Source organism: Parasteatoda tepidariorum, chromosome 2 (genome assembly GCF_982258835.1).
Source record: "Parasteatoda tepidariorum strain Cologne lab strain chromosome 2, Ptep-v5.0, whole genome shotgun sequence".
Lineage (NCBI taxonomy): Eukaryota > Metazoa > Arthropoda > Arachnida > Araneae > Theridiidae > Parasteatoda > Parasteatoda tepidariorum.
In genome coordinates, this window is record NC_141756.1 from 82,702,699 (window position 1) to 82,718,047 (window position 15,349).

The window sequence follows — 15,349 nt, forward strand, 5'->3', positions numbered from 1 at the left end:
GGAAGTGATGGCCTCTACGCCTTTCAATTTAAGCCTGAAAAAAAATATTAAGTTTTCTTCCATTTTTAGTCAACAAAAAATAATTCGATTTCTCCTTTGATTAATTTATTTATTATTACTTTCTAGTTAATTTAATTATATCTGAATTTTGAATAGTAACTTGTATACCAATGAAATACAGATCTTCATTTGAAATTGAGCACTGCATCTAGTCAGAAGTGATTAGTTACCGTTTATATTTTAATATTCTATAATGCAAGGGTGATCTCTTTTTAGGTGATAATGCAATGGGATATTCTGTTTGTAACGAATAGAAAACTATTAAAGCTTGGCGTTAGGACGTATAATCCATGCAAGAACCTCATCACGGATTATTACGGCTATCCACCACATAGATCCAGTTGAAGTCAAAACATTTTAAACAGTTATTTGTTAAAAAATTTTTACTGGTGATAAATTCAAATTGGCGAGTAAATTCTACTTTCAGTGCTTAAGCAACAATCGAAAAATTGTATTGTCATAAGAAATATAGTGCTTTGGGGGAGATTTCAATACTCTAATTAATTAGTCAGTTGTCGGAATTTTTATTGGAAAAAGTTTATTTAGAGCTAAAAAAAAATTTAAAATCCTTTTTGGCTTTAAAATCATATCACTCGGAATGGAGATCCAGCGTAGACATTAGTACTGAAGGTGATATGAAAATGGGCGAAACTTCGATTCTAAAACGCACTGTATGCACGCTTCTTAAGAATTCTTTCACAGAACGACAAGCGCTAAAACATTAAAGAAAGCACTTTTCCTTTTCTTTATTATTCTTTTTTTAAAATGGCAAAGTAGTTATAAAAAATACAGAAAAAGTACAAAAATTTTATTAAAATGCCATGTCTATAAGTAAATACAATTATAAATAATTCCTTTTACCTTAGGCACTAAACTTCACTTATAAATTTAAATTTTTTTTTCAGCATTGTGAGCTGACTACGCTTCGATGGTCGTTAATTATAAAGCCATCCTCATGCATATTTTCAAACTAAAGTAAAAAAAAAAAGCTACCGGAATTAGTGTTTTCCGTTATCATTTTATTCGAATACATTCATTAATGCATACGGATGTAATATCTATTTTGTTTACAGAGAGAAAAAGGTATTAAGGTCTACATACTGGTGGGTGTGTATTCCTGAAGAGATGGTTAACGTGTAGCAGCTGATTATGAATGAGGTCCACTTTTTTCAGCTTCTTCAAGGAATCGAACAAATTAGGAGGCAGCAGTGTAAGCTTGTTATAAGAAAGATCCAAAATAATCACATTGTTTGTACCCTATCAAGAACAAAGATTACAATGGGAATGTTATGAAGATTGCATGTATTTTTATTTACCATTAAAAATGAAAGATTACATTAACAGATAAAACACCCACGTGTCGCATAGTTCAAGATAGAAAGACTAAGTACATTAAGTAATTGTACACTTACGGTTTGAATGTTTAAATAATTATTAAAAAAAAATTATGAAAAAGTTCCGAAAGCTTTCTGTGCTTCATTACTATTATCTATGTTCTCTACATATCATAAATTCCTTTATTTATTTTTTTAGTACTATGTCCCGAGAGAATCCTTTCCACTACGGAGGGAGCATATGAGCAACTCCCAGCCCTCAGGCCGGGGACACCACACCCAGCCTTTTTATCCGGATTGTGGAACATTTTAAAATTATTTTTTCTAAATCAATAAAAAAAATAACATGGTTTGAAATTTCTAAAAAAAATGGTAATTTTACTATTTTCAACCAAAGTAGTGTAATAACCATAAAAGATGGTAATCAACGCTTGAGTTGACGGTGTATGGCTTACGGTGAAAAAAAACCCCCAGTTTGTTGACTGTTTTCACCGAATGCGGTTAAACAACCAAATATTTACCTACGACATCTAGGCTTACAGCCAACGATGAGAATCGAGTGCACATTCTTCAAAATCTGGAAATCAATATTGATACAATGATACTTGAGATCCAATCGAACTTTACAGAAACGTATTTAGGTCATACAGTTGCGTAATCAAGAATTATAATTTTACTCAAGTTTTTTTACAAATATTTACAAATATTTGATGTTTAGTTCAAATCTGATCAGTTGAATCGGAACTGAAAGACTTTGATTACAAAATATTAATTTTAACCACGCTGTTTCATTTCTTTATTTTTTACTTACCTACAGTAAAACAAAAGTAATGTATATTTTTTTTTCATATTCATATGGAGTTTAATTTGGGGATATTGAAAATGAAATTTAACAAGTCTTTGGGATAGTGCTGTAAATTTTACCTCACCTCAAAGACATCGGGATTAACATCCAGAATGGAATTATTGTAGAAAGAAATGTACTCTAGTGAGGGAAGGTCCTTCAGCGAATCACCTTCCAAGGAAGTCAATAGGCTGCTTTTCCAGTTTAACTCTTTGAGAGAATTCCGGACTGGGCGAAAATTAGGAATCTTCTGCAAAAAAAAAAAAAAAAATAAATAAATAAATAAATGTGTAAATCAGTATTAACTGGAAATGATAGAAAATACTCAATTAAAAAGGGTATATATATATTATAAATGAGTGCCTATCGTTTTAAATGTAACTATAGACGAATCAACTTTTCACATACTTTATAGATAACAGAGATATTTTCTAGCTTATAGCTCTGTTTGATCAAAAAATAGTTTACCGCAAGTGTTTAAATATTTCATTATTCTATTTTTGTAATGTCAGATAAATTCAACGAACAACATTATTTGGTAGCATGCGCGGTCTGTGTGTTACCAAATTCATACTTTTAACGTTGTTTGATACTACACGTTTTTTTTTTTCATTTCATGCGGAAGAATCAGATAAGTGACATTTTCCAAATCGAAAAAATACATTGTACCCGAGCTATTTTATTATCAATATATTAAATGATGGGACTAATAATTCCTTGATTTATTTTTTTCACCAGAGCCTAATTTTAAATGAAAATCGAGCAAGCATACTAAAAACTAATGTGATTAGTTAAGTTAAGATTTAAGTGAAGGTAAAAAACAGTTCTATTACATTAAACATGCCCATATTGATTCAACTACTTTTCTGATACTTTCTCAGATTAATTAATTCACCTAAAAATTTGACTTGACAGGTTCTTACATCAAGCATTTTAAGTTGTGTCGGTACATGCTTTTCAGTTTTGAGTGTGATTTCGTAAGTGTTTCTCAATTGGTTATAATTCAGCTTGTCAAGATGAATGACAGAACCTTACATAAAGAAAAACATTTATTATTATTATTACCCCTTTTATTATACTTTTATTATATTTTCAAACGAAAAACTAATTTGAAACAATTTTCATATTAAAAAATTTTCGTTAATCTGTTCGAAAACACCTATACATGTCAAAAAATGTTAAATATTCATGGAAAATTTAAAAAAAAACAACTTGTCCACAACACGCTAAATTCAGAGTATATATTTTGCTTACATAAAAATAAGCACGCTACTTATTTATTTTTTATTATTATAATTTTTTTTTGCTGTGCAAAAGGTTTTTAAAATTGGTTTCCGATTAAAAAAAGAGCGTAACTTTGTTTAAAAGCATTCATATATGACAAGAAATATTTGTAGGAAAGTGTAATAAAAAGTTTATCTAGTTCACAACGCGTTTTTTAGAAATTAGAGCTCATTTTAAAACTAGTTTCTTTTTCAAAAAAATGAGAGTCAATTTATTTAAAAAAAACACTTATAAATTACCTATCAGGAATTTATAGAATAATTATAGAAAATTTAAAAAGAGAGTGCGTGTAGTCCACAACACGCTAAACTTCAATTGCTAGCAAAAGAATAGACATTTCCCGAATTATTTATAACTCTTTGCCATGCAGATTACTTTAAACTTGTTTCATTTTAAGAACTGAGAGTCAATTTGTTTAAAAATTCTATTAAATGTTTTGAAATATTTTTTAAAAAAATGGGTAAAACTTTCTTTTTTCCCACAACATGCTAAGTTCAGGGCATGCTCATCGCTAACTTAAAGGTGGACATTTCTCGCATTTTTTTTTAAATTTTTTGCGATGCGAAATTCATTTGAAACTTGTTTGATACTAATAAACATGTTTCTGTTAGTTAGAAAATACCCATATATACCAAGATATATTTATAGAATTTTTTATTTTTATTTTAAAAAAGAGTTTCTTCAGTCCTAAACATATTAGGTTCAGAATATGCACATCGCTAACAGTATAAATATGTAAAAAATGCTTGAAAATGTTTTATAAATTTTCGTTTAATACTTTAAGCTTTTCTAAGTATTTCAAAAAGAAAATATAGTTCACGTGTCAGAACTAGCAGAAATTTCCCTATATCTGTGATAACTATTATAGTTGAAAGATTCATGTTAAATTATAGATTGAGAGTTTTATTTTGGAAATAAATTATTTTAAAAGAATGCTTAAAAATGCAAATTTATGAAAGAACTTTAGAGTTTTTAACTTGAATCAGTAGAGATTTCGTCCTAATTTTTAAGTTTAATTTTTGTTTTATTTTCAACCTTTCAAATGCTATTATTAAATATTTTGTTTAAATTTTAATTTAAGGAGAGTAAAATTAAAACAATTTTTTACAGTCACCATTGCAGTTCACGTGCGGAAATTGGAAATTTTGCAACGTATTTATGGTAAATATTGTAGTTTTTAATATTTTATAACTTAATAACTCCCTCGAAGTAGACAAACTATGTTATATGTATAGTTTCCTAACCTGAATTAATATCTATAGAGAAATAATCCAGCCCATTTGGCACGTGTCAGTTTTGGTAAATTAAAGTTAATTTGACCTATTTGGTAGTAAGTATGACTCTTTTGTTTGTAGTAACTTCCGAAACTTTGTAATCTATATTATATAAAACGCTAATACGTACGTATGTATGTATCAATAAAACCGATGATATTTCTTTTCTCGCGTTGGCAACAGCTTTCATTTTTAATTGATTGGATTCGGCGCGCAAGAGCACGTAGTGAGCAACCAGATAACAATAACCAGAGTGAGCATTATGAGGTTGTTCAATTCAGATTCATGCACTAAAAACATGATAATATTTAATTTAAACTCAATTAGGAATTAATTAATTAATTGAAGTGAGAATGCTTTAAAAGGCCGTTGTTGAATTGATATTTTTTCTACTTGGAGCTACCTAAACGTCTAAAAAACGTTTAAGTGTTTGTATTGAATGCATTGAATTTTTTTATATATCGCGTTTATTTATGCATTGAATTTTCACGCTTTAAAATTCAGAATATTAGTGAAGCAATATTTGATAATTTATTTTGCTAATATGTTTCTTATTTAGCTAATGTTTTGATTTTTTCACCATGTACAATCTAAATAGCTAATATACTTTTTTAAAAGCCAATAAGAACATTGGTAGAATTCATCTACATAAGTACAATACTATGTCTTTGATGATAAAATACTATGTCTTTGATGATAATATATTATGTCTTTGTGCTAGAACATTGTGTTCATTGGCGAGCGAGCGCAGCGAGCCATGGTTCACGGCGTGAGCCACATAGGATTGCGTAGCAATTCTCAGGGGTTGGCGAGCGTTAGCCAGCAGGGGGCGGAGCCTCCTAGTGGTTTTTTAAAAGTGAAATGAAGCTTTCAAATCTATTTCAATTTTGTTGTAATTTTTAATTGAGGAAGCGTTTGTAACACTTAAAAGTGCCGTTTCACTTGGGTTTTTTTTTCCATTAAGAAACCAGATTTCTCCCTTGTTCCCATTGTGTATTGAGGAGAAATTTGATCATTTAACACGTTAACACAACACGTAACTTTAAGTAAATTCCCGTCAGGCCTTGCGACCTGCTTATAAGTGCTCATATTATGGTATTGAAATGCTGCTCTGGCGCTCTAATAATAGATTGAAATAAATAAATATTTGATTTGTAATAAATAAAAAGTAAGTATATTTTAAATTATCTTTTAGCAATTACTTAAAACAACAAAATTTTTAGGTTTATGTCAAATTTTACACCGTCAGTTTCTGGTGACTGCGCTGTAAAAAAGTGCTCCTCAAAATAGAGCAAAAACTATGTACTCAATATTGAATATAGCTTACATTCAAAATGTAATATTATCAAAAATAACACTTCATTACAAAATGACACATTATCTTTAAATGTGACGAAGTTAAAATTTTATAAGTTTATAATGATCAAATATTTGGAAAAAAAATCTAATTAGATCAAAGTTTACTACACTTACCTTCATTCCAATGCCTTCAGATCGGTAATCAACACTTTCCTACCTTGCTGTCATGTTTGTTGAAAAATGAGGCAGGATTATCAGGGCTGTTTCAATTTTGAACGCGTCGTTATACTCAATAATGAGTACATGGGGTTTTCAAATTCGATTCTAATTGTTTTGGAGCTATCATGTTTTTTTTAAAGTGTGATGCAACCTAAGCGGAAAGTTCAGTGTCAGTCACCAATGACTGACATGGAATAAACGAAAAGTTCAGCGTCAGTTACCGATGACTGACGCGGAAAAAAATAAAAAATTTAGTGTCAGTTACCCCCTTGACGGACGCATAATAAACAAAAAGTTTACTCTCAATCACCGATGACTGACTCGGATTAAACGAAAAGTTCAACCGATGACTGACGCGGCCTAATTGGAAAGTCCAGTGTCAGTCTCCGATGACTGACGCAGCACTCGACCAGCCTTAGAAACAACTTTGATTGAGAATTATTAGATGTATTGAATGAGAGCGGAGACGAAGCAAATAAAGGAATTACCTTCAAAGAGCTGCAGTGCACGTGGAATATACTCAAACTAATCACATTTTCTAAAACATTCTCCTGGATATCTTCATTATCTAAATTGTTCAAATATATTCTAAACAATTTGATACCTTCGAAACTTCTGGCAGGAAGGGTAGTTACTACTCCGTCGATTACGATATCATAGGTCACATTCACATCGAATATAGATCGATTAAATAAATATTTGGTAGCGAAAAGTTCCGTGGGTTCAGAACACTTCACCAGTGTAACAGTTTCAAATTCATAAAAGTTGCAACCTGGTATCAATTCATCATTTTCTGTATCTAGATCTTGATCTTCATAGATATTGTCACAACAACCAGACCAACGATATTTACAATATGGTGGACGGTTGCTACATCTCCGATCAGAAATATCATCTTCTTGCTCGTTAAAAATAGCGTCCCAACAACTATGCTGAGCAATGGCTTCTAGGTGCATACAGAAACAATCTTTCAGTAACTCACTGCATCTAGCATTAGGCTTCTTACCGTCTAAATTTATCCCTCCATTGCTGTTTATTACAGAAAATTCATCTAATGTATGCTCCATATTAACATGAGAATACCATGTAAAATTCGCACACCACATTCTTCCTAAAGAATAAAGATCATCGCAGTTGCAATCCGAAGGTAGCGCATTGCAAAATACACCAGGGCCATCAAAGTCAAAATCTTCAATATCAATATCTTCTAAATAAGAGTCTTTGCAATTGGAAAAAACGAATAAACATAATAGTAAACATATTTCATAGAGTTTCATCGTGTAATAAGATATTGTAATAGCAGTCGTAATAGCGTAGTTGTAAGTAATAGCGTCTCTATTTATTAAAATCTGAACTGAATATTATTAGATTTTTCCTTTGTGCCAAATGAAATGTCTCTAAATTTAAGATTCGCTTTGATCACCAAATTTACATCATTGGTTTTTCATTTATTCTCACATATATATAAAACTACAATAAAATATCTTGTCGTAAGTAATTACCATTATCACTTTTTACGCAGTCGAAATTGATCTAAATCTTTTTAAAAGCCATCTTTTTACCAGTAAAAACTGTTTTAGTTGATGAAAACAGGTTTTTAAATAAATATAAACAAACATTGATAATTAAGAATAATCGTCTTCCCTTCTGTCTTCTTCCTTTTTGACTTCCTTTGATAACGGAATTAAATAATCTCTTTATCAGTTGCATATGTTAACAAGGAAGATCATTTAGTTACAATAAAATATAACTTTGATTTCTTTTTCCTCGTAAATACTTCACAGCATAGGTATTACTACCAGGAAAAAATTTATTGTAGACTTCAATTCCACTTAGATTAATATTTACTCTTCATCCTCGTCTATCTCTTTACTACACACGCATTTTTTTTCCACTTCAAATTTGTACAAGAACTTAATCGAATTCACAGAACCAAACTAATCAACAAAAATTTCCCACTAAGTTAGTGAGAGTTCAGAGATAAAACTATTTTTATGAAAGTCACTTTTGAATGATTTTCAAACTAGAGGCAGTTTTGAAAGCGGAATTATTTTAAAAATTACATTAAAATTGATCATTGTTTGTGATTAACATTGAATCTCGTAATTGTCAACGTCATGATTAATTTGAAATTTAGACTTCAGGGGATTTTATAAGTCACATAATGAAACTAAACAAGGTTAGGTCTGTTACCGAAAAAAAATTTGAATTTTTTTATGTGAAATAACACTTTTTGAGATAGTACAACTACTAGAGATGTTTAAATTAAAATAAATCAGATTATTTATGGGTAACTTGCAGAAGCAATCATATTTGTAAATTAGTTGAGAAATTCTTTTCTTTATTGATTTTTATTTTTTTCATATTACTAGAATGCCAAAGAAAGTAAAACTGCTGAACATCCGACCACCAATCGACCGAAAGTTTGATTCTGAAGCGGTGAAAGATTTAATTAAAAGCTTGGCGACTGAAGAGTTGGGTAGCAAAGAATATGAATACATATATGCATCTGAATGGACGAGAACTTTAAGTAGAAAGATTCATGACGCTCTCAAAGAACTAGAAGATAAACAGTATAAGTTCATTGTGCTAGTGATAATCGGTGAAAAGTTAGGTCAAGGCTTCAAGACATCGGCAGGATGTCTGTGGGACGAAGACGCTGACACATGTGTTTCTGTAACAATTAGCAGAGATACTCTGTACTGCGTCATTGCAGTTTATGCTCTTTATTGCTATTGTTGGAAATAAAATCAAAAATAATTTGAAGAGAAAATTATCTTAATAAGAAAGAACTAAATTCAGTTATTGAAACTTACAGCAGGGTGAAGTAAAGTGAATCATCAGCCTGGATTTTTCCAAAACTTATTATTTTATTTTGCTGTTTCCTTTTGTTACGCAGCTTATATTTAAATTCCCAGAATATGAAATACTGTGTTAAAAGAATAGGAAATAATATTCAGTCATTAAAATTTTATAAAAAGGCGCGGAGAAAGGTAAGCTGAATTCTCCACTCTCTTTTTAAGAAAATAATAATGCAAAAATAAATCCTTTTTATTATAAATCTGTATTATTTACTGTTGAAACTTAATTTGAAGTTTTGCTAAAATTACAGAATCGTAAGTGCATCGGTATTCTGTAGGTTATAATTAGTTGTTGCTTACATCCCTTCAAACGAAAAGTACTTACTCTTTTATTTATTAATTTTTTTGTAAAGTTTATTGCAAACAATATTTTCCTCAAAATTCAGAAGGTAGAATTTCATCCTGTTTATAAAGTTTGTTTAAATCCCTGCTTAAAGTTTGCTCAGAAGGCGTTTAATATATTTTTTTTAATGGAAAATTATATAAATTTTATTGAATACTTTTTCTTTTTTTTCGCCTCCCTTATCATCTTTGAAATAATAAATTCTTTTTACATTGCCTAACTTTATTGCCTAACTTTACTTTATTCTAATATAAATCATGATGTTAACTAAATCTTTTTTTTAATTGTTACTCTTCCTAGAGAAGCTTTTTCTAAGAGATAATTGCAAACTGTTGAAAAATTATCAATATCTTTTTACAAGTATTTAGATTTATATATTTATCAAAACTATTTGGGTGATTAAGATTAGGTGATTTAAGTGATTTCTAGGTGTTAAAGAAATATCAGAAATATCAAAGAAAAAAGTGCTTTACATGCTTTTAGAAAAATTAAATAAATTTAGAGCCCATTCTTATATAATTAAATGTTTAGCAAATACTATTCAGGAATTTTAATTCATCATCAGAAAGAGAAAAGATTGTTTAAGAAACAAAGTAATTTCTATCATAATTGTTTAATAAGTTCAAATTTTAATAACTTAAGTCATTCGTAGCAAATTTCAAATATCTTTTTTAAATGGGATATGAAGTGCGGTTTTTAATGCTATCTTTAGTTGAGGATACAGGCAGCACGTATAATAATTTGTCCCAAAAATATTTTTCTCCCCAAGTTAGGTAAGTTGTACTTTTCAAATAAAGCTTGATGTCTGGATGAGCATCATCTGGTAATTCTCCCAATTTGATGATTATGACACGATTTACTTTGTCCTTCAGAGCTTGCATATGGGCTGCCCGAAACTCGTAGACGCACCACTCACTTTCAAGAAAATTCCTGCAAGTTTCAATAATGTTTATTTTAAAAGCATTTTCAATGAAGTAATATTAAATCATTGTAGTTATTTATAAATATTATTAGAAATATAACAGAAAAATTTTGCTTTTAAATTTTCTACAAGCCTATAAAAAGGATTACATTCTAGATATTATGCTGGGCCAGTTGAATGCAGCCACAAAAAGAAACTTAAAAAAATGTTTTATAGATTGTTTTAAAATTTATTTCAATCCAATGCATATTATTATACAACTATTTATAATTAATTATTGTTCTTATTTTTTTAGTCTTGATAAAATTCCTAAAAAAATAATAATGAATAAAAATAAAATTCGTTTTATTCGAAAAATTATTAATTAAATTTTTTTTTTGCATAATAATTTATTTAAAAAAATAGCTTCATATGTTCCAATAAATTAAATTAAATAACAGCATTGGGACTTTAAATTACTTATGATAGGAAAAAAAAACTTTTTTTTCGGCTGCTTAAGTGGATACAATTTATTCTTAGTTATTGTTCTTAATTTTTTTAGTCCTAATAAAAAATATTTATGAATGAAAATAAAATTCTTTATTCAAGAAATTATGATTTAAGCTCTTTTTTATGCAATAATTTATTCAAAAAATACATTTCAGATGATTTATTTAGAAATTTTTTACAAATAAAGTAAAAATTTCTAAATCTAGATACAGCTGACGTTTTTGCCTGAGATTTAGTGTATGATAAATGGCCTTATAAATAAAAAAAAATCCAATGCATAGTTTTTTGTAAATAAAAATAACAAAACAATTAATTTACATAGCGGAATAAATTAAAAGAACTCGACAACATTACTTTGAGAGAACAATGACTGTTCTTTTAGAATTTTGAACTGCGGTGAAAATATTTGCGTCAATGTATTCACCAGCTATAAAATGCTTGTAATGGAGACACAATCTGGTCATAGGCTGTTTGACTTCTAACACTGAAAAAAAAAGGTTTGATGTGTTTATTAATTTCGTAACTACTTTTTCATTTGAAATTTTCTTTTTGAAAACAATTTATGAGCTTTAGTAGTATTAAGTTTGGAAATTTGCATTTTTTGATATTCTCTTAAAATAAGGTTAATTCTTAGAAAAAAAGAATCCTGATTGTCGATATTAATTATATTTAACTTTATAATACAAGGAGGAAAATTTCTGTTTAAATTACTTTATGGTAATGACATTTCCGGCAATTAAAAATATAGTTCAAGAAATAAAAATAAAAATACCCTCTATTTAAACTTATTTATCTGATAATTTTTCTGTTATTATGATAACAGTTTACCCGAAATTCTAATATTCAAAATTATAGTTCTTATTATCACTCGATTTATAAAGGAATACACAACGAAAAAGTAAATTTTACCGAAGAAATGTTTTTTTTATGTGTAAGGTATCATGATAAAACTTCCACATTTACCAAATTTTATTACATATTATAAAACCAATTTTTATTGGTAAGTTTACCAAAATCATTACCAAAGCACTAAGTAAAAGTTAATTGGTTTCTTAGTAATCCAATGAGAGTCAGAAACACGGTAAATTTTACCATATTTTAAAAATTTTGAACATATTTTTTTCGTCTTTATTTTACCCAAAAAAATTGACGGTTTTAATATTGATTACAGCATGGAGGTAACAAAGTTTTACAATGAGATTTCACCAGTCAAAATTTCATTTGCGGAAGCTTTTAGAATTGTGAAATCTTGCAAAATTATGCTAAATAGTTAATCAAGATTCTTACCAGAAATAATATCCGTAATGACCAGATCTTGATCGTTATGGCTGAAGGATATGAACGCGTCGAAAATTTTATCCCTGTCGATATCTTTTTCCTTTACCCATATAACTCCATGTGCATAGAGCCATACATCAATATTCAGTTTATACCTCGTATGCAAAATCTTCAAAATGGTGATTACCAAGAAAAAAACTGTTGAAACAGAAAAAAAATAAATTGTATTGAATTCGTATTGCTTTTATGATCAAAATATAAATGTTTAGAAACATTTGAAATAAGCATTTTAAGAAAAGTCGTTGTGCATTAAAATTTGAAGTTCTATTTTATACAAGGTACCTAATATATTTTAAGGTTATCTGCAGCCAAAAGCAATCACCATAAGAGTGTAATTTTTGGATGATGGCATATTGCAAATGTGAGTGAGTTGATAATGGGTAAACACATGTCGAATGTCACTTTAAGTCAAGTTCTTCTGTTGTCAGGACTCATCAGATCCTTTAAATCCTGAACAGCTTTTAAGCTTCCTCTTCTAACTAACTGATTTTAGACGATTTTAATAGATCCTTTGCTCTTATGGATCTTCCTAATAACTGTATTTTAAAAAATCCTATATAGTTCCTTAAAACATAAATATATGATAACTAAAGTGCATAAATTTTTGACATCCTTTTCAATAATGGTTTCAAAAAAGTTTTGTTTACTTACATACAAATAATATGATTCCTAATTGAAATCATTTTATACAATGATGTCAAAAATGTGAGTGAGTTGAGAATGGCTTAAAGTGACATGTCGAATGTCACTTTAAGTCAAGTTCTTCTGTTGTCATGACTCATCAGATCCTTTAAATCCAGAACCTCTTTCAAGCTTCCCTTTCAAATAAACTGATTTTAGACCATTTTAATACATCCTTTGCCCTTATGGATCTCACTAATTATTGTATTTTAAAAAATCCTACATAGTTCTTTGAATTTATATATAAATGTATGATACCTAAAGTGCATAAATTTTTGACTTCATTTTCAATAATGGTGTAAAAAAAGTTTTGTTTACTTACATACAAATATATGATACCTAATTGACATAATTTAATACAATGATGGCAGAAATGTTCTAATCCACATAAAATAAATATATGATACCTAGTAAGGGTAATTTTGAAATGATTCCAGCGCATGTTGCATATGAATATACATAAATAAAGCAAATGAAATACAGATAAGTACAATAAGGTTAATGAAAATTTTATGTTTTGTAATTTAAAGTTGCGATTGAGCACAGAGTGCGATGTGTTTTGAAAAATTTATAACTAATATTACTAATGAAGGAAATGGAAAGAAATTTCTGGAAATATGCTGTGAAAGTGCTGTTTTTTCTATCAGAATTTATTTGTATGCAGCTAAACATGAAAACTGAAAGTTTAGTTTTTTTGTAAGTTTTGCGAAAACTAAAGTATTTGCATAAACAACGAAGTAAATTTATTTAATCTATTATTATAATAACTAAAAAATCTACTTGAAGTGAATCTATTGCTATAATAACTAAAAAATCTACTTGAAAAATGATCAAAATTTTTATAGCCTTAAGACTGCAATTTTTTATAAACATAATGAACCCACGTTATCGGCTTAATATCTTCTCCGATGATAATATTACATTATGGGACCATGTGAATTCATAAAGTAGTTTTATTTGAATGTTTTAAAAACTAAAAAAAGAATGTCAATAAGGCTCAAAATTTTTTTAAAATAAAGTTTACAAAATAATAAGAAAATTGCTACATTGTAAAAAATTCTGGATCAAACTGCTGTATTAAATACCAGCACTAACTAATTTATCCGTAAAATATATTTTGACGTAAAAATCATTTTCCCTTCAAATTATTATACCATAAATTTTACAGTAATATTTATTTATTCAGAATGAATCAGGGATTTTACGGTAAGTAAAATCTATTTTGACTTAAAAATCATTTTCACTTCAAGTTATTATACCGTAAATTTTACAGTAATATTTATTTATTCATTTTACGGTAACCGCATCACTGTAAAAATTATGGTATATCAGATTTTTGTTCCTCAGCAGGTTCTAGTGAAAATGGATTTTATGGTAAAAAGTACTGGTATCTTGAGTGCGTATTTTTTTTGTAACTTGATCTGGAATTTTTTATAGTATAGGGAGAAAATGATCATAGTAGTCGTATATATATTAAAATTGGGATTAAAAAGTTTTGGAAGCTTCAGTCCAAAAATTTCTTTCACGTAGGGAATTCATTTTGTAAATGTAATTGCCTCACATTAATGAACATCAGAAAAAAAACTTACTAATTAATCCAAATCCGACAGAAAAATACAATCCTATAAATAAGGGACACAAGTCCCACTCTCTCAATGTCCATATAGCTTTTCCCTCCAACACATTACCATCCCCTGATGTGTCACACAGTGTTTGGTTCCCATCTAATATCTGAAATTGATATGTATGAAAATTGAATTAAAGAAGTTGTGTTTTTTTGCAGGATATGGTGAATTTATTTCAACTTTTTGTATTGCATTCTATAGGAAAGATTTTAGAGAGCAGAAGAAGTATTTCGGGAAGCCTAAATACTCTTTACACATCTTTTTGCTATTCGTATTCATATCAGTTTGTTGTTATTTTCAGTCTGTAAACAGACTTTATTAAAATTTAACAAGTTGTTAATTTTTTTGAAAGTGTAAATAAAGAAACTCTACTCTGTGCATGAATCTATGAATATCTGAAATATACTCTATGCATGAATCGATGAAACTGAAATCTGTGAATTTTTCAAAATTATTATGTTAAATTATTAAAAAAGTTTTTAAGATTAGTAGGTTTTTATACAGGAACTAATTGGATGTTTCATTAATTAATTTCCTTTAGAAAAGAAAAAAACCGGACAGTATCTATTTTATTCCGTAGTGGAGCAATATTCTTTTTTATTTATTTATTTTTTATTTTAGAAAATTATTAATACCTAAGACAATTAGTTTTATATGTATACTTTTCTCTGTCAAAAAAGAAAAATGCCTGATTCATGTTAAAAGTTAAAAATGAAACAGATTAAAAAATGTAGCAATAAAGGAAACGAAGGAAATAAAAATAAAAATATGACCAC

At 28.5% G+C, this 15,349-nt stretch overlaps 1 protein-coding gene and 1 pseudogene across 2 annotated transcripts in view; one reads left to right on the forward strand and one right to left on the reverse strand.

Annotated features, from left to right (window-relative positions):
* Window positions 1–14,983, forward strand: part of LOC147815878 (dynein light chain Tctex-type protein 2B pseudogene) — a 41,344-nt pseudogene extending 26,361 nt beyond the window's left edge. The window contains exons 2-3 of the transcript XR_015431423.1: window positions 8,687–9,307; window positions 14,732–14,983. The product of XR_015431423.1 is annotated as a dynein light chain Tctex-type protein 2B pseudogene (transcript). The remainder of the gene's footprint in view (window positions 1–8,686; window positions 9,308–14,731) is intronic.
* Window positions 10,186–15,349, reverse strand: part of LOC122268261 (toll-like receptor 2 type-2) — a 28,069-nt gene continuing 22,905 nt past the window's right edge. Inside the window, exons 9-12 of the mRNA XM_043043738.3 lie at window positions 14,538–14,679; window positions 12,217–12,405; window positions 11,284–11,413; window positions 10,186–10,448 (exon numbers count right to left, since the gene is read on the reverse strand). Coding sequence (XP_042899672.2) covers window positions 10,190–10,448; window positions 11,284–11,413; window positions 12,217–12,405; window positions 14,538–14,679 — 720 coding nt within the window. The 3' untranslated portion in view covers window positions 10,186–10,189. The remainder of the gene's footprint in view (window positions 10,449–11,283; window positions 11,414–12,216; window positions 12,406–14,537; window positions 14,680–15,349) is intronic.